General features: G+C 42.3%; 2 protein-coding genes across 4 annotated transcripts in view; one reads left to right on the plus strand and one right to left on the minus strand.

Annotated features, from left to right (window-relative positions):
* Positions 1–2,694: 2,694 nt before the first annotated feature.
* Positions 2,695–8,024, minus strand: LOC140508464 (C2 calcium-dependent domain-containing protein 4A-like). 2 transcript variants are annotated; one of them, XM_072616420.1, is made up of 2 exons: positions 4,421–8,024; positions 2,695–3,981 (listed from the first exon to the last, which is right to left on the minus strand). In XM_072616420.1, exon 2 carries the CDS (start codon positions 3,929–3,931, stop codon positions 2,804–2,806), a length of 1,128 nt encoding a protein of 375 aa, XP_072472521.1. In that variant the 5' UTR covers positions 3,932–3,981; positions 4,421–8,024; the 3' UTR covers positions 2,695–2,803. The 2 variants fall into 2 exon arrangements, with proteins under 2 accessions (XP_072472521.1, XP_072472512.1); XM_072616411.1 differs by lacking the exon at positions 4,421–8,024 and having other exon boundaries at positions 2,695–4,413.
* A 7,529-nt stretch (positions 8,025–15,553) lies between these two features.
* Positions 15,554–22,589, plus strand: part of VPS13C (vacuolar protein sorting 13 homolog C) — a 188,637-nt gene continuing 181,601 nt past the window's right edge. For both annotated transcript variants that reach the window (XM_072616388.1, XM_072616396.1), the window contains exon 1: positions 15,554–15,686. In XM_072616388.1, the coding sequence (XP_072472489.1) occupies positions 15,587–15,686 (100 nt within the window). In that variant the 5' untranslated portion in view covers positions 15,554–15,586. The remainder of the gene's footprint in view (positions 15,687–22,589) is intronic.

Here is a 22,589-nt window from a genome sequence, read left to right on the forward strand (position 1 = left end):
CACACATATATAAATAATTGTCACTTCTTATCAATATTATAATTTGATTACAAGGGTTCTGTTATTTTAAATTTCTTATCCTTGCAAAGTGCTTTTCATGACCCAAAATTTATCCCTTAAACAAAGGCCCATCTTTTTAATAACAGTCCTCTTGGAGATACTGCATGACTGTGAGTCATGGAAAATCATAATCTCCAAAGAATTAAAGTTGGGGATCACACAAAGGGCAGCGGAAAGGCATATGGTGTTCACGAGCAGGGTGCAGCTTATTATTAATAAAGACTTGTGCAAGAGAAATAGTGTAAAGAATGCTATCAGGGTGTCACTTGAAAGATAATGGACTGGTCATATATCCTCACAATGTTGAGAGACCTAGAGGAAGCCCTCATTATAATGTATGGATTCCCAATAGTAGATTTATGGAAAACAGATAATAGATTTAGAGCTGGAAGGGAGCATTAAATTGAGACCATTCAATCCAACCCCCTCATTTTACATATGAAGGAATTGAGGCCAAAAGAGTTTAAGTGACTTGCTCAGGGGAACATGAATTTTCTGAAGTGGCATTTGAACTCAGGTCTTCCTGACTGTATTTCCAGAGCCCTACTCACTCTACCATGCTACAGAGTTTCACAGAATAGGCTACAGGTGTGATCTGGTGTATTCTTGCATCTCAAATATAATTAATACCTTGTCTTTTGGGAGGGAGAGCCCGAACAAGAATTTCATTAGTTCAGGGAGCTCCCAGGGGGAAAATTCCTTCCACAGCTGTAGAAAGGCCAAATGGGTCCTTTTCTTCACTCTTCCACTGAGTCTCTTGTACACAGCAGGCACCTAAATGCTTGCTGAATTGCATTACCATTACCTTTGTGGGGTGGACTGATTTCATTCAGACTAAAACAGAGTCTGTTTAATAAGATCTATTTTTGTGGGTGATACAATGGAGCATGTCATCAACAACTGGTACAATTTAAGCCAGATTTAGATGGGAAAACCTTATGCCGTATTTGTACACTCTTAGCAAAGCAGGACTAACCACTTCTTATTTAGCAAGACAGAACCTCACTGATATTCATATTCTATTGCCTGAGTTTTTTAAAAGCCTGAATAACGATAGCAATAAAATAATGACAACAGCTTTTGTTTCTATAATACCTTTGCGTTTTGCAAAGTTGAGAGAAAAAGAAAGACAGAGAGAGGCAAAGAGTTGAAGAAATATGCTTGACTATTCTCCAGTCTAAACTATTCATGTCAATTACCTCAGTTGATTAGAACATGGTGCCAATATGACCAAGGCCTCTGCCATCAGAAAGATGGTTAGTTCTTTCAGAAGAGAAAATAACTTTCTTAATAAAGGACAGAGATTCATCACAGTCCATTAAAGAAGGGTCAAACACAAGGACTGAAGGCTATACTGCTGAGGGGAACCTGACCCAGATTAAAACGTAACTGGGAAATATTTAACAAAATAAATATATAATAAAAAGCATGTTAACATGTGGTTTTCTAAACTGATACATAGTTTAGTGGCCTCATTTTTATTTGAGTTTGACACCACTGGCCTAACGGATAGAAAGCTGGCCACAGAATCAGGAAGACCTCTTCTCTGATACATGCTGGTTATATGACTCTGAGCAGATCATTTAAATTCCAGGCAAATTTCTAGGACTTTAACTTGCTTAGCAAGTGCTGATCTGCATTGATAGAGAAAATTCCTGAGAACTCCCTAAACCTAAGAAAACACATTGGTCCAACAAAAAACTTGGGTGTCTTTTTTCAAATAACAGGTAAATTGGAAACACCTTTGGGTTTTACAAATATTATCTCATTTTATCCTTATGACAATCCTGGAAGGTAGGTGCAATTACTATCCTCATTCTACAGAGGAGGAGACTGAGGCAGGGAGAGGTTAAGTGATTTGTCTCTGGTCACACACCAAGTATCTGAGGTCAAATTTGAACTCAGGTCTTCCTGACTTTAGATCTAATAACTATCCACTGCTAAATGGGGAACATGTGCAAATATACCTCTGAGGTCCTTTCCTATTCTATATCTATGATTTCAAGATCCTGTGATCTCCTCTCAGTTCTCAATTGTTGAAGACACAAGGGAACTGACGGCTTTGTTCAACCAATAAATGTCTATTAGAAGGCAAGGAGGAGGCAGGGAGGACATCCACTTTCATGAATCCTTCTAATTGAGGTCTTGTTTCTGGAATCCAGTAACACAAATAGTCTCAGCCTTCTCTGCTACCTAAGGGTGTTAAGAAGGTCTGGGATGAATGTTTGAAGGATTTGAGATACAGCAGGTGACAGAACTGCATCTCCCAGAAGGAACGAAGTCGCTTCTTCAGTGCACTGCTCAAATTCACGTATGTATGAAAAAGTTTATATAGCATATGTGTGGAGAAGTTTATATAGTGTAGGAAGCTCGGTGGCCCTCATACCAACTTTATGAGGGAGGCGCTATCATTAACCAGTTTTTTACACTGAAGACACTGAAGGTCAGAGACTAAGTGACCTGACCAGGGTCACTTCAGTCTCCGAGGCTTGATTCCAAGCCAGCTCTTCCGGACTCCTAGTCCGGCACTAAGCAATACGCCCCCGTCTGTGAATGAGCGCTTAAATGTTCTCCCATACGTTGTTATGATGTGTCTTAGGTTCGAACTTTACAGAACGTGAACCTGAGCAATACTTTAAAAGAAAAATACACTTTTATTTCTTTTTCCAAAATAGCCGCCAGCGCCCGCGCTGCCCGGGTTCACAGAAAGCACCAGGAGGGCAGGAGGGACGCCGGGCCACCGTCAGAGCAGCACGGAGCTCAGCTCCAGCTCTCCCCGGCCCAGCAGACGGTCCCGCTCCAGGCCCCGGCCCTTGTTCTCCGCCTTGACCCTCACGGCCGTGCGGCGCAGGTCCTCCTCGGACAGGCCGTCGAAGAAGAAGTCCTCGTTAAAGACCGGGTTCGGGCTCCGCCGGACCACGGCGCTGCGCCGCTTGCGCGTCTTGCCCGGGGGCACCAGGGTGAAGCTGACCCTGCAGCCGATGGCCCCCGGCTCGGCCGTGCCGCTGTACAGACCCTCGGCCCGGAGCAGGCGGATGCGCAGCCGCCGGGACACCGGGCAGTAGTGGGCGGCCAAGTGCAGGGCGCCGCCGTCGCGGCCCAGGGGCACGGTGCTGCGGCCCTGCAGGCGCTGCTGCAGCGGGCCCGGAGGGGCCGGGGCGTCCCGGACGGCATCGCAGTCCTCGTCCTCGTCTTCAGCGCTGGAGACAGAGCGGGCGCGGGCCAGAACGCGGCTGCCACCGGCTCGCAGCGCCCGGCCCCAGAGCGCGTCCGGGGCCCGGAGGAGGCGGCGGCGGCGGCGGCAGCGCGGGCGGCTCCCGGAGCGCGGGGCGGGGGCGTCCCGGGGCGGCGGGGACGCGCAGGGGGACGAGCTGGCAGAGGAGGAGGGGGACGAGGCGGAGCCCGGGCCGTCCTGGGCGCCCCTCTGCCCTCGGGGGTGGCACGGACCGCCGCCGCCGCAGTAGGTGTGAGCCCGAGGCCGCAGCAGCGGAGCGGGCCGGGACTGCAGGAGCAGGGCGGCAGCGGCTGCGGAGCCCCCGAGGAAGAGGGACTCCTTGCGGCGGGTGTTGGGGCTCTCCAGCAGGACGCAGAAGCCGTAGGAGGTGGGCCGGCGGGGCAGGTGCGGCAGCGAGAGGGCGGCCTGCGAGCGCGGGTCCCAGTCGGTGAGGTCCGGGTCCTCCCTGGCCCCCGCGAGCGCTGGCCGCGGCTGCTCCTCCTGCCAGTGATTTCCGGCCGGGGCTAGGGAAGGGCTGGGCAGGAGCCTGGGTGGGATGCAGAACTCTGGGATGCTGTTTGGGGTGAGAACATTGGTAAAGGCAGAGGCGGCCGCTGGGCGTGTCCGCAACCGTCGGAGCCGCTCCAGGTACCACATTGGAGTGGCGGCGTGTGTGGGTGGGGGCTTCTTGGACCGAGCTGATCTACCTAGAACACACAAGAAGACACTCTCCATCAGCGGACATCAATTTTGGTTTCTTTTGCTCCCTCTCCCTCCCACTCCTGGCCACCCAGGCCTCCCCAAGACCTGGGAAAGTACATCGAAGCCCAAGTGCATGTTCATGATGTTTCAACTTGCTTCAAAAATCTTTCCTTTCTTCCTTATTCTCTTTTCTTCGTCCCCCTCACTCTAATAGAATTTACTTCCCTAAAACCCATAATCCTAAAATGTCTAAATTTGGCCTCAGTTTCTTCTGTGCTGCCTCTCAGAAGCAGTTTGTGCAATCATTTTGTGAATTCCCAGATTATTGCATATTTTCCTTAAAAGGGGGAGGGGGACAAGTAACCCAAAGATCCTAGCCGGGAAACTGGTCATCGTTCCAGGTCCTGATGGTCAAGCAAATGGAGGAGACCCTTCCGTACATACCTAGAATTCCCTGGTTATTCTTAGTCTCCACGTCTGCTGATTAGGCTGCTTGCAGTGGTGCCTTGACTTCACATAAGTCCGCTCAAACGCTGTTAGAATCAGCAGCAGCAGCACGAGAACACTTGCTGGCAGCAACTTTATAGGGGCTCCGGCAAACGTCCAGCCAATCTGAAGCCACTGAGCTTCTAAGGTAAGCCCCGCCCCTCCATGTATTTCTCCAGTTGTGTAACCAGATACATCCACGTGGCCCCACCCCTGCCCCTTCTTTTTGCCGGGACACATAGCAGAAACCGTTGAGGAACTTCAGGAAACACTACCATTTCTGTGGCATGTGTAGAAACTGCATTAGTCTCTGTCTCATTTCTTTCTCCTTTGCTCTGTCATTTCCTTCTTTCCTTCATCCCGCAAACACAAATCTAAGGCTGCCTTTATATTAAATTGTGGCATTTGTCTTTGACAGCCCTCAACTCCTACTCTTTTCGACCTTTAGCAGCCTTTCTTACGTATTCAAAGGATCCTAAAGCTGCCACGTTATCCAGGATATCATTGCCTGGCACTTCTGAGAATGGCCAAAGTTGCTCTCTCCTATTTGGATGTGGTTTGGAAAGAATATGAATCTAATTTATGCAAAGATGTCCCCTGATATTAGGCTTAATATGTTGTCCCCTTCCATGATTTCTGGATTTTAATATTCTTTAACCCAAAAGAAAAGTCCTTAATGATGGAATAGCAGATATCAAAGAGAATTGCACATAATTTGAGGGAAGGAGTACTTTCCAAATTACATGAGTAGGTTTACTTGCTAAGTCTCATGTAAATAACAAAAATAATTCATATTTCTATTGGTGCTTGCTATTGGTTACAGAATGTTAAAATCCAGAAATCCTGGGAAGGGGCAGCAACATATTAAGCCTGGTTTCAGGGGACACTTTAGCATAAATTAGATTGATATTCTTTCCTAGTCACATCCAATTAGAACCAAGCAACTTTGACCATTTTCAAAACAGGCAGTGCAAATATTTTTAACTCTCAGTATACATATAAAAAAACTGAAAAGTTAAATTACATGTTCAGAGTCACAGAGTTTCTATGTTCGGTTGCAGTTCAAACCCAAGTCTCTTCTGACTTGAAGCAGTCTTTTGGTGTGAGTAGATATTCACACAGGAATGATTATAGATGGCTGTGAGGAACTCCTGAAGTATTTATGCTAGTCTAGATAAAGAAGGAAGGCTTTTTGCAACCACCAGGATATGGAAGCAAAGATTTAGAACCAGAAGGCCCCAGAGAGGAAATCTAGTCCATTGTCTTTATCTTACCAATGAGGAAACTGACGCTCAAAGAATTTGACTTAGCCAAGGTCATTCAAGTATTAAAGCTAGAATATGGTATCTAATTCCACATTTAGCACTCTTAGGAAGGAGAAAGCAATAAGGACTGGAGAGAAAAGGGAGGGGCACCACACTTCATGGAGGTGCTAGTACCTAAGCTGTGTCCTGAAAGCAGACAAGGTTTCTGAAGGTTGTAAATGAAGAGGGAGTACTTTCCATGCATTAGCAATGACTTGTGTCAATGCATGGGGGTAGCGGATGGAATATTAAGTTTGAGAAACACCTGGTAAGCCAGGTTGACTGGAACACTGTTGATAAATGGGAATAATGTGAAATTAAGCTAGAAAGGTAGGTGGAAGCCAGATATGAAAAGCCTTAGTTGGCAGGCTAAAGAGATTGTATTTAATGCTATAGGCAATGGGAGCCAATAACTGTTCTTGAACAGAGGTATGCTATGGTCAGACATGTGCCTTAGGGAGATGATTTTAGTAGCTATATGCAAAATGGATTGGAGAAGAGAGAGACTGGAAGCCAGGAGAACCATTAGGAAGTTATTACAGCAGCCTAGGATCTCAACTGATGCTGCAATGAATCTGTAACCTTATTGCTTATGAATGCTCCCTTTACTAGTGCAGATCAGGAGCCGTTCTCCTTTTATGTGATTCTAATCTTTTTCTTTCCATTAGTTCAACACAGATATCTAACCAATGTCCTAGAGACTTTCTTTTGTTATTTTAATAGTACCTGGATATAGGCTAATATGAAAATGAAAATTTTTAAATATGGCCAATGTGGGGATTTGTTTTGCTTGATTTTATTCATGTCACAAAGATCTGACATTTTTTTTCCTAATAAGGGAGAATTTGATAATAACTAAAAAATTAGAACCCCTTCTCTTCAATGAAATAAGTAGATAAACAAAATAAATGAATAAACAAATAGGTCAATACTGTAGACAATTCTCAATTAAAAAAAATAGTTCATGGCCACCAGTGTGTAGTGCTAGACATCTTCCATGACAGTGGGAAATGCTTTTGGTGAACATTTACAGTCCTTTGGCTTTGATTTGGAAAGTTCATATTAAGGAAGATGCTTTTGTATGATGAAATCCTCCAAATGTTCATTGAGCATAATGGTATGCTGATTGAATCAAGCTCAAGAGCACTGAAGAGCCTCCTAATTGAAATCCATGGTCACTCATAAGAGTTTGATGAAACAATGGGATACAGTGGGATAGAAAATTCACAGAGATCATTCACGAGTACAGATATCCTATATGGACCCTGCAAATGGATAATGAACTGGGCCCAGAATTGAATGAAAGGAGGAGAGTAGACTGAATTGTTATTGAAAAACTGTGGAGTTCTTTCAATGTGATTAAAACAAAAGCCTGCATTTTTTATGTCAGTATTTTTCTGACAATGTTGTATGGCTGAGAGTTTTGAGATACTCTCAGATCTTTGAAGAGATGCAACTAGGGATCCTCCAAAGGGCAGTAAAGAAGTGCATGATGGGCATGAGCAGGCTGTAATCCATTATAAATTAGGAATTATATGGAAGTGGTATAAATGATGGTATCTGAGAAATGTAGAATTAGAAAAAAAAAATGGACTGGTTACATAGCGAAAGCAACAAACAACTGTTGGACAGCCCATATGCCCCATTAGTCTCTGCGCCATGTCAAGATAATGAGGGGAATGAGACCACCACCTCTGATGTTTTCAGGGGGACATAGTTGAGGGTTTCAGAGATCAGGAAGACAGGATTGGGGGGAGATATGTGTCACTGGAAGGAATATTCATATTTGTGAAATTACAGGTCATGGGGATACAGGAATACCAGAGCAGCACTTGGACTGAGATAATATAGCACATAAGATGGATAATCAGCATAATCCATCTTAGTGATTATTCAGGGATATGCTTTATAGAACTTTCTTAGCATTTAAAATGACAATGGAAAATTGGACCAATGTAAATTAATACTTATGTGGGCTAGTACATGCTATTATAAAAAATTGTATTAAAATTATAAAAAAAAGAAAGAAAAAACTAAGCCTGGAAGGATAGATTTATGATAATGGCAGTGGGCAAACTTTTTTTTTCTCTTTCAGTCACAGGATCATAGGAACCAGTAAAAAGTATAAAGTGAATGCCCACTATGTGCCTAGATTTGTGTTATATATGTTATATAGAGGATGCTCAAGAAATATTTTACTCCTACTCAAAAGAACAATTAATTATAATATCTTCAGATATGTTATGAATCATTTTATAAGAAGAATTTTATATTAAAAATGGCACTAAATTTCATTTTCTGTTAAAGTGTTACAAACATATATACTTTAAGAGCCAGAAGGAAGAAAAAAAGAGGAAAGGAAGGACAATACAAAAGAAACATGGAAGAATAGCGATCTAGGCGAATCCTCTTTTTTATGGATGAAGAATCTTAGGTACAGAGTGATAAAGAGCTTTGCCTTGCTTAAACTCACAGCTAGCTTGTGGTCAGTATCATAAACCATATCTCCTGATTCTCACTGGAGTGGTCTTTCTACCATATTTCTTTAGAGGCAGCTAGGTGGTACAATGGATAAAATAAATACCTTGTAATCAAGAAGCTCTGAGTTAAAATCTGGCCTCAGACATTTATAAGCTATGTGACCCTGGGCAAGACAGTTAACTTCTGCCTGCCTCAGTTTCCTTATTTGTAAAATAGAAATGATAATAACAGTATCTACCAAATGAAATAATATAAAGTGCTTAGCACAGTACATGGCATGTAGTAGGTGCTTAATAAATGTTTATTTCCTTCCACTTATACCACGCTGTCTCACAAAATTAATAGCAATAGCTCACATTTACACAGCAATTTACAATTTATAAATCATCTTACAATACTATTTGTCAATTGTCTCTATTGCCTCATCAAGGCATTTTAAAATATGTATATCATTTAAGAGGCTAGACTGAATGGAGATAGAAACTGTCTAAACAACTTATTATGAATCACATAAGGAAAGTGGTGATGGAACCAAATTTTTTAGATAGACAACTTCATAGAATAGTAGATTTTAGAGCCAAAAGAGATCTTAGAGATAATTTAGTCCAAACCCTTCATTTTATGGATGATGAAACTAAAGGACACAGAGGTTAAGTGACTTGCCCAAGGTCAAATGGTTCACAAATAGCTTAGTTGGTATTTAAATCCAGGTTTCCCAACTTCAAAGTATATTTTCCTTCTTCAACACTTCTACCAGGGAGAGGCAGGAATGAGGAGACCCTCATGTGAAGGACACCATAGTTTAGTATAGGGGATTCCTCTATCTCCTCACCTATATTTTCTTAGTTTTTACATCATTCTTATTAGAGGCAGCTAGTGGATGCAATGGATAGAATGCTGGGCCTGGTGTCAGGAAGACATAAGTTCACATCTGGCCTTAGACTTTTACTTAGTTATGTAATCCTAGGCAAGTCACTTAACCTATGTTTGCCTTAAGTTTTCTCAACTGCAAAATGGAGATAATAACAGTATCTGCCTTGTAGGACCGTTTTAAGGATTTGAGGTCTTTGTAAAAAGCTTTTAGCATGGTGCCTGACACACAATAGGTACTGTATAAATGTTTAATCCCTTTTTTCCTTTATTTCTGTTGGAAGCACAAACTCTACCTCCATTCTCAGAACAAATTCTTTGACCCAATGGATTTGTATTGGCCAAGTTTGTGACTAGGATTTGTAATCTGTATCATTATTTTTTATAGGAAGTTGGTGTTAGAGAGACAGAGGTAGAGCCAGGGAGCCAGGAAAATAGAGCCAGAGAGAAAGAGAGCCAGAGACAGACAGAGGAAGAGATTAGGGTTATTAGAGGGAACAGGAAAGAACAGAGAATGAGAGGTAACTGTGGTAAAAGAAAATAACACTCAGATTCTGAAAGTATTAATAAAGTAAAGAAAATATTGGTTAATGATTAAAGTCACATTTTTAGATTTAATATTTCAGGGATTAGTTGTTTTCATGCACAAAACCATGAAAATGTTTCTGCCTCTGACTAAGCAAAGTCACTTGTTTTTATCAATTAATCTTCTAAAGTAATATGTTAGATAATATCTACACCCAAGATCTGCCGATGGCAGCAAGTATAGATGCCTATTTCTTGGTGTGCGTATGGTCGCAATACCTTGTGACTCTCCATAACCCCATGCCATATTCACTTCTCAGCCACGAGTAGCCAACTGGTCAGGAGGCTGAGGAGCTTGGGCTAGGCCAGGTGCAGAAGCAGGAGCCACATGTACTCCAAGGATTGCTGTCACCTCTGCAGCTCACATATGTAGCTATGGGAACATTTAGTTATGGTGCTGGAAAACAGTTTCATGAAAAATGCATAAACAGACCACAGATCATTAGGCTGCTGGTGATTTTTGAAGCGAATGTTTGAAAGCTGGATAACTTGGGTTAGGTATTAGTCTCGTGGTCTGTTTGCATATATAATAAATGTCTGTTGAATGAATGAATAATATGAAGATAAGAAATTGTGGCTACAAAAATGCTACTATACCTGCTTTTTTTCTTATCCTTCTCATATGTTGGCTTCTCTCTTCTAATTCTATTTTTTACCTCCCTTCTTTTTCATCTATCCTACTTTTCTAATTCCTGTTTTAACATTTTCTCTGTATTGTCATCATGCTCTTTATTCTTAATATTCCTTTTTTCTCTGCCTTGTAACTTATTACATTTTCTCCACTCCACAAAAGGGAAGTAAAGGGAGGGCTAAAGAGAAGGTTGGAAACTTTTTCCCTAAGAAAAATATAATTAAGAAGCTACCGGCTATCTACTTTTAGATTCTGACATGAGCAGAAATGTTTATTTTCTTGTTTAATCCTTTGTTATTCTTTTTTCTTACATATTTCCTATCTCTGAAAACTTTTCCATGATGGGTATGAATATTTTTCTTTGGCTAAATTAATGTAATTTTCTTTAATTTGTGTTTACCAAGTTTCTTTTTGTATGAAGTACTCATAGGAATGGGTAGTCAGTTACTGCTTGGGATAATAATGTTGTTAATTGCTGTTTAGGATGGTAAGAATCACAGCAACATTGACTTTAGAGCTTGAAGGAGTCTTAGAGATGATTCTAGCTCAGTCAGTATTTATTAAGCACCTACTATGTGCCAGGCACTGGGTTAAGTGCTGAGGATACAAAGAAAGGCAAAAACCAAATAGTTCCTGCTCTGCAGGGGCTTACAGTCTAATGGGGAAGAAGATATAGACACAGATAGACACATCACAGATAGACATATATAGACATATAGATACAGGTAGTCTCAGAAGGAAGGCACAAAGACTGAGGAGGCATGGAAAAGGCTTCTTGGAGAAGATACTGATGTTCTTCGAGGAGTACAAGTGAGTTGCTATGATATAAAGATTGTGGTTCAAGAGTTTGGAATATGCAAAGTGTTTCTATGTAAAGATTTTTATACTAGGGGATCACTGATCAGAGTTAATTTTATTTGAGTGCAATTATACAAATTTGGATTTTCCATCTTCACACTAGCCTTTTGAAATAAGTCCTGTATATAGGAATTAATATAGACGTTTGGGAACTCTACAGTCTCATAGCAAATCCAGCTGTGTAGTTCTTGAAAGTGTGTTTAACCAGGGACCTGAGCAGATGTGTGAATGGAAGCAGATGGGTACATAAAACACCAGATGGGGGTTAGGAGACCTGGGTTTAAGTCCTAGCTTTGTCATCAACAATGATAAGAATAAACTGATATTTACACAGTACTTTAAGGTTGAGAATGCACTGCATGCATGTGATTTTCTTCATTTTGTGAATAAGGAAATTGAGACTCACAGAGGTATGGTTTGCCTGTGATCGTATAGTTACTGAATCAGAGACTCCCAAGAGTTTTAGGTTTAATTCACTGGGCCACATTGCCTTCTGCTAACTATGTACCACGGAGAGGTCATTTAACCTCTCTCTATGTCTCAAGTCAGCCTCTATAAGATGACATCTACTTGTCTGTCTCCAAGAGTTGAGATAATTGCTTGTTATGCCTCAAGGACCTGTGCAACCCCTCCATGACTTAGTAGTGTCTTTGAGAGTTGTGGCTGGTGAAATTTCATTACTCTGTAGCCATCCTGGTGATGAACTTTTCTACACTTAGCTGGGCTGGTCCTTAGGTAAGAGAGGCATACAAGTTGTCCCTGTGTGCTTACATGATGAAGCCTTGCTAGCCAAGTAAGATCTGAATGAAGCACTTATTAAGGGCTTATGACATGCAAAGCTTTGTCCTGGGAATATGAACAGAAATAAAAGACAGTCCCTGCTCTCAAGAAGCTCCCATTCTAATGGGGGATACAACATATATGGGAGGTTTTGGCTTTAAGTCAGATGGTCCTTAGGATGCATTAACAAAGCAGATGTTAATGCCTCTTTGAAAATGTCATTTCCATTGATAAAATGGCATACATTTCTCATACATTTGACTGTACCAAAGACTTTAGTGGCAATAACTTTCTTTTCTGAGTTTTTAGTAGCTATAGCTATAGCACCTGCAGGAGCACTTGCCAGGCTGTTTTCTTCCCAAGATGATAGGCAAGGAAACTGGGCTGAATACACTGCTGTTCCCAAGAGTCTTGGGTTCAGGGTCCTGAGCTGTCTCCATTAGGATTTGGCAGTCAAGGTGGTGGTAGTGATTTGACTTGCCTGGCACATGCTGCCTTCTGCCTCTCCCTCAAGGTACCTTACCTTACTTCTTCAGCTAGGTTGGCTTGCTTGCTCTATGTGGTGACAGTCGGGTTGGCACTTGGTGAGGTTGGCTGGCCCCTTTTCCACGGGAGTTGCTTCAATGGATGTTGGCTATGAGATCTGTCAGATACTCTCTTCTCTCTAGGTTTTTGGGTCTTCTTGGATTCCTCATTACCTTACCCACCAATCTGTTGCCAAGACCTGGTGATTCCTTTGCAGCTCTCTTGAACACATCCTCCTTTCTCTTTTTGACACTGCTTCAACTCTTGTTCAGGCCCTTATCACCTCATGCCTAGATTATTTCAGTAGCTTGCTGGTGGGTCTTGCCTGACTCAAGTATCTCCCTACTCCAATCCATTCTCCATATCAAGTATGTTTCCTAAAGCACAGGTCCTACAATGCAGTTTCCCTACTCAATAAACTCCACTGGCTTCCTGTTGCCTCCAGGATCAAATATAAAATGCTCAGTTTAGCATTCACAAAACCCTTTATAACCTAGTCACTTCTTACCTTTTCAGTCTTCTTCCAGAGTACTCCCCAGTACATACTCTTTGATCCAGTGACAATGACCTCCTGTATGTTTCACGAACAAGACACCCCACCTCTCAGCAATGGGCACTTTCTCTGGCTGTCTCTGATTCCCGGAATGCTCTCCCTCCTCTGCTCCAAATGCTGACTTCCCTGGCTTCCTTTAAATCCAACTAAAATCCCCCCTTTTACAGAAAGCTTTTCTAAAACCCTTTTAATTCTAGTGCCTTCCCTGCTTCCTATTTATCCTGTATATACCTTGATTAAACATATTTATTGTCTCCCCCATTAGATTACGAGTTCCTTGAGGGTAGAGACTGTCCATTATCCTTTTTTCTTTTTGTATCCTCAGGACTCTGCACAGTGGCTGGCACATAATAGGTACTTAATAAATGCGTATTGGTTGATTGATTGAAAAGTTTTCAAGAACCTCCATGCCATGGTAAAGCATCAAAGAAAGAGTTAAATTTGCTAATATGTGTGCAAGCAAGTCAAGACGGATTTATTATGCCCTTATTATGTGCCATGAAGTGCTGTTAGTACTAGAGATACAAAGAAAGACAGAAACCCATCCCTGCTCTCTAGAAGCTCACAGTCTTATGAGGGAGACAATGTGCCTACAACTATGTAATGACAACAGGACAGACAGCATTAAGAGGAACTGGGAAAGGCTTTGGGCAGAAGGTGGGATTTTAGCTTCCACCTGAAGGAAACCAGGGAAGCCAGGAGGCAGAAATAAGAAGGGCAACATCTCCAGGCTTGGAGGACCGTCAGAAAAAAAAATGGAAGGAGTCAAGAAATGGAGTATTGTGTGAGAAACAGCGAGAAGGCCAGTGTCATGGGATCACAAAGTATATGGAGAGGAGGGAGGTGTAAGAAGACAGCAAAGGGAGGAAGAGGGCACTTCAGAAACATACAAGTATTTTAAGATGCAAGACATTACTATAGCATGCAATACCTCTGCCCACCTTTTAGATCCAACCTATCCAGATTACTCCTTGGAGAATACTCTCATTTCTATATTAATATCACTTATTTGGCAATGAGTCTCATGCTCTATTGTTACATCTCTTATATAATTTTACATCATTATATTTTTTCCTTGCTTATTTAAATTTTCTACACTTTATCTGTTCAAGCTAGATTATAATAAACTCTTAAAGGCAGGAACTGTGTATACCATATAATTCTTTATGTCCTAGAGACAGTGCTTTACATAAATATTTGAGGATTGTGTATTCTGTCTTTCAGACACTGCTCCACCAGGTGTGCATAAATTCTAAACGTTATCTTTCACTATTGCTAAAATATTAGCTAGATAATTCTCTTCAAAGAGTCTCAGGGAGAGGGTTTATTTTTTCTATTCTCCAACTAAAACGATACATTTCTTGACGCCTTAAGAGTGGTAATCACAACTTCTCACCTGTAAAAGTTCCACTTCCGAATCTATTTATCCAGTTTCTGAATGGCCAATATCCCTCCCTTTTCCCCCGCCCGGGTGGGTTAGAGGCACTTTGAAGTTTTGGATATTGCTTGGAAAATGATGTAATGACTCCATAACACACGTTGAAGAAGGGAAAACTTCTTAGTCCTTAGTACTCCTTAGTGTCACCTCCTCCTTGTTTATATCCTTTACTGGAAGAATCGAGAAATGGACCTCATTAAGCCCAGGGCTGACCAGGAAGCAAAATAAAATATATATACGTATGGGGGGGGGGGGGGGGGGGGAGAGGGAGAAGGAGAAGGAGAGGGAGGGAGACAGACAGAGAGAATTCGTTTCAAACCCTCTGCCGCGTTCTCTTACTCTATACCGCTTCCTTTAACTCCGCTTTATTTCCCTTTTACAAGGCTGGCGCAGATCGGAAAGGCTGAAATGGGCTCAAGACGAAGAAGCCGCAGCTACGCGGGCAGCCCAGGACAGCGGCTCTCGCCAGGACCGGAGAAGCCGGTCCCGGGGGAGTTTCCGCGCGTGGAGCAGTCTGGGAGGCAGGAGCTCTTGGGTCTTTAGCAGCGCCTTTCTTTCCTGTTCTCTGAATGTTTCCTGGCTATTCGGTGCTCCCAGTCTGTGGTGGGCAGCTTCAACAAGACCTCCTGGGGCTGGGGTCCTTCGGAACCGGACGAGGCTGGTCCAGAACGACCTGTTTGGACATCTGGACGGCAGAGCCGGAGGGATCCGGCCCCGGACTCCGTCACCCCCAGCCCAGTTTTCAGAGGCGCTCCCTCCCCTCTCCGCGCCCGGGGCCCGCAGCCCGCACGGAGCAGCCCGCCTAGCGCCCGGGGCGTCGGGCTGGAGCCGGAGCCGGAGCGCGAGGCGGCGGGGCAGCGCGCGTGCGCGCATCTTCCGGTCACGCGCAGGAGCTCCGAGGGTGGGGAGGCAGAGGGGCGGGGGACGATCCTCGCCTCACCGTCGGCAGACACAACCTTTCTCTTTCATCCTCACCCTTGGCGCCGCGCCGCGGCCGCCTCCTCCGGACACCGACCCCCGCCCGGCTTCGGGGCTCTCCCCCCTCCCCTCCCCCTTCTCCCCTCCCCTCTGACCCTCCTCCCCCGCCCCCCGTGGAGCCATGGTGCTGGAGTCGGTGGTCGCGGATCTCCTCAATCGCTTCCTGGGGCACTACGTGGAGAACCTGGACAAGTCCCAGCTGAAGCTGGGCATCTGGGGCGGTAAGCGACCCCCGGGGGCACCGTCCTCCCGTTGGGGGCGGCCCCTCCCCAGCCTCCCCTCCCCCTTCTCTACTTTCTCCGCCGGGAAGCTCCGCCCCCGGGGGCGGGCCTGAGGCTCCCTCCCCGCGGCCCCTCTTCCTGGACTGGGGGCTGGGCAGGCCTGCTCTGGCCCTCAGCTCTGGGGTGTGCATCCCTCCTGCCGAGGGGTTCTGCAAGGGGCGGGGGCCTGGACGGGAGGACCCGGGGGGGGGGGGGTTAGAGAAACAGCCTCCCCTGCTTCCGGAGGGGCTGGGTGGGCGCCATGCCCCGATCTCTTTTAACCAAAGTCAGTCTGTCCTGCGTGGCGTGACCAAGTGCGGGTGGAAAAGGGAATTGCGCAGAGGGCCAGCTGATGGGGGAAGGACGAGCAAATATACAACGTACAATAAGTGTATAAGCCTCAGCTCAGCATCCTTGTATTTCTTTTAAGTGTGTTACTCTGTAGCGCAGGTTTAAGCATCCCCAGTGCCCAGCTGTCCTTTTTCTGTATTGGGACAATCCAGACACTGACGGGATGGAGCATTCAGGGCAAGAAAATCAAGAATTTTAAGAAGTGCGTGTGACCGCACCATGTGCCTCTTAAAAACGAAAGCCTTGAGCTTCTGACCGTGTTCTGTTTCTGAGGGAGGAAATGGTTACGGGCTGGAGAAGTAGCTACCAGTGTCGTCATCCCTGAGCAGACAGCTGGGTTATTGGGCTAAGTATTGTACTTCGGCGTTTAAACTAGAGATCCAGTAGAAAGGATATCCCAGAAGTCTTAGTGCATTTTATAGTTTTAAAAACTTAAAACCAAAAACTGCACTCAAATTTTTGGAAATCAGTAGCTTGTGAACCCTCGGGGCAGGAGCTCTCCAACCAGCAGGGAAGCTGTATCTCTACCCTGCGATCAGGGTCCCTCCACCCCCAGGCTCCTTCTGTCATCTCTCAGGGTACTCTCATCTTTAGAAAGCAGGGAATGTTGATTCAGAGGAACATACACGTGATAGAGTACGTTAAGAGCCAGACAAGTATTTATATGAAAATTATGACAAGAAGAAGTACATTTTGGAGGGAGGAATTAGGAGTAAAGGGAAGAGTCCAGCTACTTACTAGGTTCACAAAAACTTTTGTGGTTTGTTGGTAATTGTTGAATTGACAGAGAAAATATTGGTATTGGCAAGTCTTATTAGCTAGTTAGCTATGTGAATGTGCTGTTGAGATATTCTAACATAATTTCTCCCTTGAAAGAACTAGAAGGAGAGGTTAAGCAAAGGGAAGTAAGGTAGGGAAAGAAAGTATCCCAGGAAAAGGTAGTTTAGGGTCTGGAAATAACAAAAAGGTTTCAGAAGGCTGAGAAATGGAGAGAACCTCAGAGATCTGAGAATAGAAGGAAGTTGTACAGAAAAGGTTTATAAGGGATAAAGGCAGGTGATAGAAACCCTTGAATGCCATCATGAGTTTTTATTTTTATAGGAAAGAGGAAGTCTCTATTACTCCTAAAAAAGTGCTTTTTAAACAAGATTGGTAGTAAGTAATGCACCCCTAAACCTCATTAGTAGTGTGAAGTAGAAGTATTTGAGAAGGATAGAATGGGTTCTCCCTCAATAGAAAGAAGTCTATAAATCAAGGCTACATAGACCACTTGTAAGCAGGTATAATGTAGAGGTGATCCTTGTGTGGGTACAGGTTGAGTCTAATGGTCTTTGAGGTTCCTTACCACTCTGATGCTGTCAGTGGAGAGGAGGGAGAAGTGGAAAGAGCACAGGATTTAGAAGACTGGATTGAAAGAGAGCATGAATAATGTCCCTGGTCAACATGACTTTGACCTCTTTCAGCAATAGTCAGCAACTCAAGAGTAGTTGGATGGTAGAGATTATCCAGGATGGAATTAGCAGGATAGGAACAGGGATAGAGCAAGGTCAGGGATGAATTGAAGGAGAAAGGAGAACACATCATTGAAATTTTTTAAAAAATTGAAGGTTCTAGATTATGTAGGTCTGGAAATGAAGCAAGGATATCAGTGACAGAATGGGGAGAAAACATAGATCCTGGGACAGGATGAGGATGAAGAGTATGCGTGCATCAAAAGTGAGAAAAGCCCTTGGTAATTCATAAGCACTGCAAGTAAAATTGTTGGAGATGGAGGTCTTAGGAATTGAGCAGGTAAGAAACAGAGTCCATAGTGTTAAAAACTCATTATTGTGACTCTGGAAGTTACTGAAGTTGATGGTAGTAAGTTGGGGTGAGGAGAAAACAGCCAAATATCAAAGTTATTGAGGAGGGTGGTAGAGGAAGGTCCTGAAAGTGATAAGGATCATGAGAGGTTGATATAATCAGATGTAATGAACTTCCAAGGTTGTTGAGTTGATGGTCATAGAGCATCGTAATTCTGTAGATTTCATTGACGGCATAGGAGTTTGGGGACAGGAGAGGAGGAATAGTAAGGGATGATTGGTATATTTAGGGGAAAGCCAAATTTGTTTATAGCTAGGAGGTAAAAGTAGTCTAAGAGCAAGAACCTGAGAATGAAGTTTGTTAATAATTGAATGGTGAGGTTCCAAAGGTCACAGAAGGAACACAAGAGGATGTTATTGGAGGGCAGTTAGGGCTGAATTGGGTAGGGTTGGTGGTGGGTGGTAGAGGTATCCAGGGAAAAAAGGTGATGGTTCTGTCTAATGGGGTTCAGGAGAACAAGAGATTGAAATGATCAGTTGGAGGGATTTAATTGCCATTGGTTTGGGGATGTACAGAGTGGACAGGTATTTGTAGAATTAAGCAGCCTTAAAGTACCTGCTAAATTACTGGTATGGTCCAGGGACTTTTATTCCCTTGTCAAGTGACAAGCATTGTATTTACCATCAATTCTTACTCCCTTACTCCTTTTGCTTGTAAGAGCCATTTGAAAGCTGGCTGTTTTGAAATACAAATATTTTTCACTATGACATTGGGAAGCATACTGATTGCCCTGTGATTTAGTTTACACCTGACACTGAAATGTCATAATTAGCTCCTTTGTATAGGCTACATGCCATAGAGCTGACATTTTATACAGCCCTTTAAGCTCTATATATTTGATCCTCACAAGAGCCCTGCAAGGTACATGTGATTGACCCCATTTTGTAGGTGAAGAAAGATAGTCCAAAGGAAGTAATCTGTCTGTGGTTTAAGGACATATAAGTATTAGGAATGGCTGCAGGTCTCACCTAATCCAGTGCTCTTTCTACCATAGCTAACTGTCTCATAATGACTGAATTCAAGGAAAAGATGTTTCATGCAACTTTCTCCTCTTATGTAATATAACTCCTTTGTCACAAGATCACTTCCTTTTTCTTACTCTGAATACAGTTTTGTTCCAAAACCCTAATCTAAATTTTTAATATGAATGAAGAAATCAAACAGTTTGTTCCATGACACAGTGAAATCACGTTAGAGATTTTTAAATCTTTAGCTCTGGAATAATAAAGCAGTGTTCTGGGTTACTAGATAAAACTATTCATTAGGGAAGTCAAAATAAAACATTTTTTTGTTTTTATTTTTACTTTTTTGGGGTGTAAGAAATTAGAGAAATGAAAATTTTTCTTCAGAACTGGCATTATATCTTTAATTAATTGCTATAACAAAGGAGAATAACTTTTGTTTGATTCTTCATAGAGCTTAAGAGAGAAATGTGTAGTGCTTTTTTGGGGGGTGTGGGGTAGAGAAATATCTTCCCTGTCTTAAATTAGCTGTCTTAGTAAAAGATTTTTAGAAAAAGTTATTTAGAAAGAAAAATCTGACCATCTAATTTACTATGTGTATACGTAGTATTTTTTTGTTTTAAAATAATTCTTTTATTAACTTATATCTGAGGTATTCTGAATTTATTTCAACTGACTGTCTCGTGAGCATCTTGAATTGGATGGCATGTAGGTATCTCAATCTCAAAATGTCCAAAATAGAAGTTATTATCTTTTCCCCTCAAAGCCTCCCCCTCTTCACCACTTTACTATTACTGTTGAGGGTACTATCTTCTCTCTTGCAGTAGCCTGCTTCTGGGTCTGTCTACCTTGAGTCTTTCCTCAAATACAGTCTGTCTTCTATTCAGCCATTAAAGTGATTTTTCTAAAGCACAGGTCCAACCATATCACCTCACACTCAAATATAAGTTCAGTGACTCTCTGTCACCTCTAGTATCAAAAACAAAATTTCTCTTTGGTGTTCAAAGGCTTTTATCACCTAGCTAGGGGTGGGGAACCTTTGGCCTCCAGGCTACAACGGCCTCCAGGCTACAACGGCCTCCAGGCTGTGGCCTGCTGAGTTTTTGGGTGTGGACTTTTGACTGAGTCCAGGTTTTGCCAAACAAATCCTTTTATTCAGGGAATTTGTTCTGTGAAGTTTGGATTCAGTGAAAGGGCCCCACTTGAGGACCTAGAGGGCCACATGTGGCCTCAGGGCCAAAGGCCCCTAAAGCCCCTTCTTAACCTTTCTTATCTTTCCTACCCTTGCCATGTACTCTTTAATCTAGTGACATGTCTCCTAGCAGTTCCTTAAAAAAAGACACAACATCTCTTGACTCCAGGCATTTTCTTTGGTAGTCTCCCATGCCTGGATTGTTCTTCCTTCTCCTGTCATCTTCCTGGATTGCTTTAAGTCTCAAATAAATTCCCATCTTTTACAGGAAGCCTTTCCCAGTATCTCTTAATTCTAGTGCCTTGTCTTTTATTTATTTCTTATTTATCCCGTATATAGCTTGTTTGTATATGTTTGTTTGCTTGTTGTCTTCTTTAATGCACTGAATTTTTTGAAGACAGGAATTTGTCTTTGACCTCTTTTTGTATCCCTGGTGTTTAACATAGTGCCTGGCACGTAGCAGGTACCTAATATATTTACTGACTGTGTCATTCTCAACTTTCTGTGCGTACTCTACATGTTCAATCTGTTGTCAAATCTTGTTTTAACTGTTATACACTCTTCTTTCCATTCTTATAGCCTTCCCCCCATATGGGCCCTTATCACTTCACCTTTTGCTTGGACCTGCTAATTGTTGACTCTACCTCAAGTTTTTCCTCACTTCAGCCCCTCTTTCACTCAGCCACCCTATCATGTCATCTCCCTATTCAGTGAGCTCCAGTGTATCCTGGTTACGTATAGGATCATCTGTGAAGTTCTCTGCCACTGAAAGCCCTTCACAACCTGAACACTTCATTACATTTCAGATCTTCTTATACATTAACTCAGTCTCTTGATTGTGCCCTTTTTGATGGCTGTTGTTCATTCCTAGAATGCTCTCCCTCCTTATCTCCTACTCCTGGCTTACCTACTTCCTTCAAGTCACAGCTCACAGGAGGCCTTTCTGCCTACTCCCTAGTCTGTCCCCTGAGCTTTGCACTTCCATTTACACTGTATATATGGTATATATACAAAGTTATCTGCATGTTGTCTATACTGTTGGAATGTGAGCTCATTGAGGGTAGGGATCAGGTTCTTGCCTTTTTTTTTTTCCTTTGGCCAGATGAGGTAGTGTTTGTAAAGTACTTAGCACAGTGCTGAGCACATTGTAAACTCTTGATGTTTATTGACAAACAGAATGTTTATTTTCTTACATCTAAAGTATGTTGAACTTTTTTACTTTTACATATTATAGTCATCTTTGATTTGAAATGATAATTGTTTCTTAATTACCATATTTTAAAAAATGTTATTGAAATCTTTTTGTCGTCTACATTTCCCAGTAGATCTTTGCTATCTCCCTTCCTGCAAAGCTCCTCTTTATAATAAATATTTTTTTAAAAAAGAAAAAAGTTTAGCAAAATGAACCAACACATCAGCTAAGTCCAATATCATATGTAGTATTCCATGCACAGTATCCTACCTCTGCAAAAAAAGGAAGTGTGTTTTCTTTTTATTCACTAGGGGCCAAACTTGGTCATAATGTCAATCTTTAGTATTGTTTTGCTGTTCTTTTCATGTACATTATTGTAGTCATTGTTTTCCTGACTCTGCCTACTTTAGTTGTCATTTGTATGTCCTTTTGATACTCTGTAATCATTATATTTGTTATTTCAGTAAGTCAGTAAGCGTGCATTAAGTACATGCTATGTTTCAGGCACCCTACTAAGTGTTGGAAATACAGAGATAGACAGAAGACACTGTCTGACCTCAAAAGAACTCACAGTCTCGTTATATTTCATAACATTCATATATGGCAACTTGTTTAACTATTCCTCCATTGATGGAAATCTACTTTACTTGTAATTTTTTTGTTACTATTAAACAAACCTCTTCTATAAATATTTCAGTGTGTTATGGGACTTCTCTTTTTGCTATTAATTTTTTTTTTTTGTGGTATATGCCCAGCACTGGAATCTATTTCAGAGGGTATTGATTAGACAAATGAACAACTCCACCAACAGTCTAGCAAGAGAAATGTTAAGGCAGTGTTAAATATATAAATTTAGAAAGACAAATTTTAGGATGTGGAAGAGTCATCACTTATCTATTAAAATGTTAAACAGTGCAAAAATATTTTAAACTTTTAATTTCAAAAGCTTTTTCCTCTGGCAAATGAGCCTTTCCTGTTTAGTATGGATTCTTCTCATAGCTTAGTTCTAGTTGGATTTTCAGCTGTCTAAGAAATGAAGAGAATAGAAGTTTGAAAAACTTTATATGAATAAGTTGACATTTTCTTCCAACAATTAGCAACAAACTCATGAATCTGTGGTATTTTAGTGGCTTAGCAGGAATTTATAGTTAGCTGGCAATCAGTATTTATAGAACACATATTGTGTACAATATTTAGTGAGGAGTAAAGTTAAAAAGAGATTAGAAAGCATACTTTTAGCTCCCAAAGACATTAAAAACATCATAGTTTTGTACCTTAATCTAGTTGTGTGTCCTTGGATAAGT

The sequence above is a fragment of the Notamacropus eugenii genome, chromosome 1 (assembly GCF_028372415.1).
Source record: "Notamacropus eugenii isolate mMacEug1 chromosome 1, mMacEug1.pri_v2, whole genome shotgun sequence".
Classification (NCBI taxonomy): Eukaryota; Metazoa; Chordata; class Mammalia; order Diprotodontia; family Macropodidae; genus Notamacropus; species Notamacropus eugenii.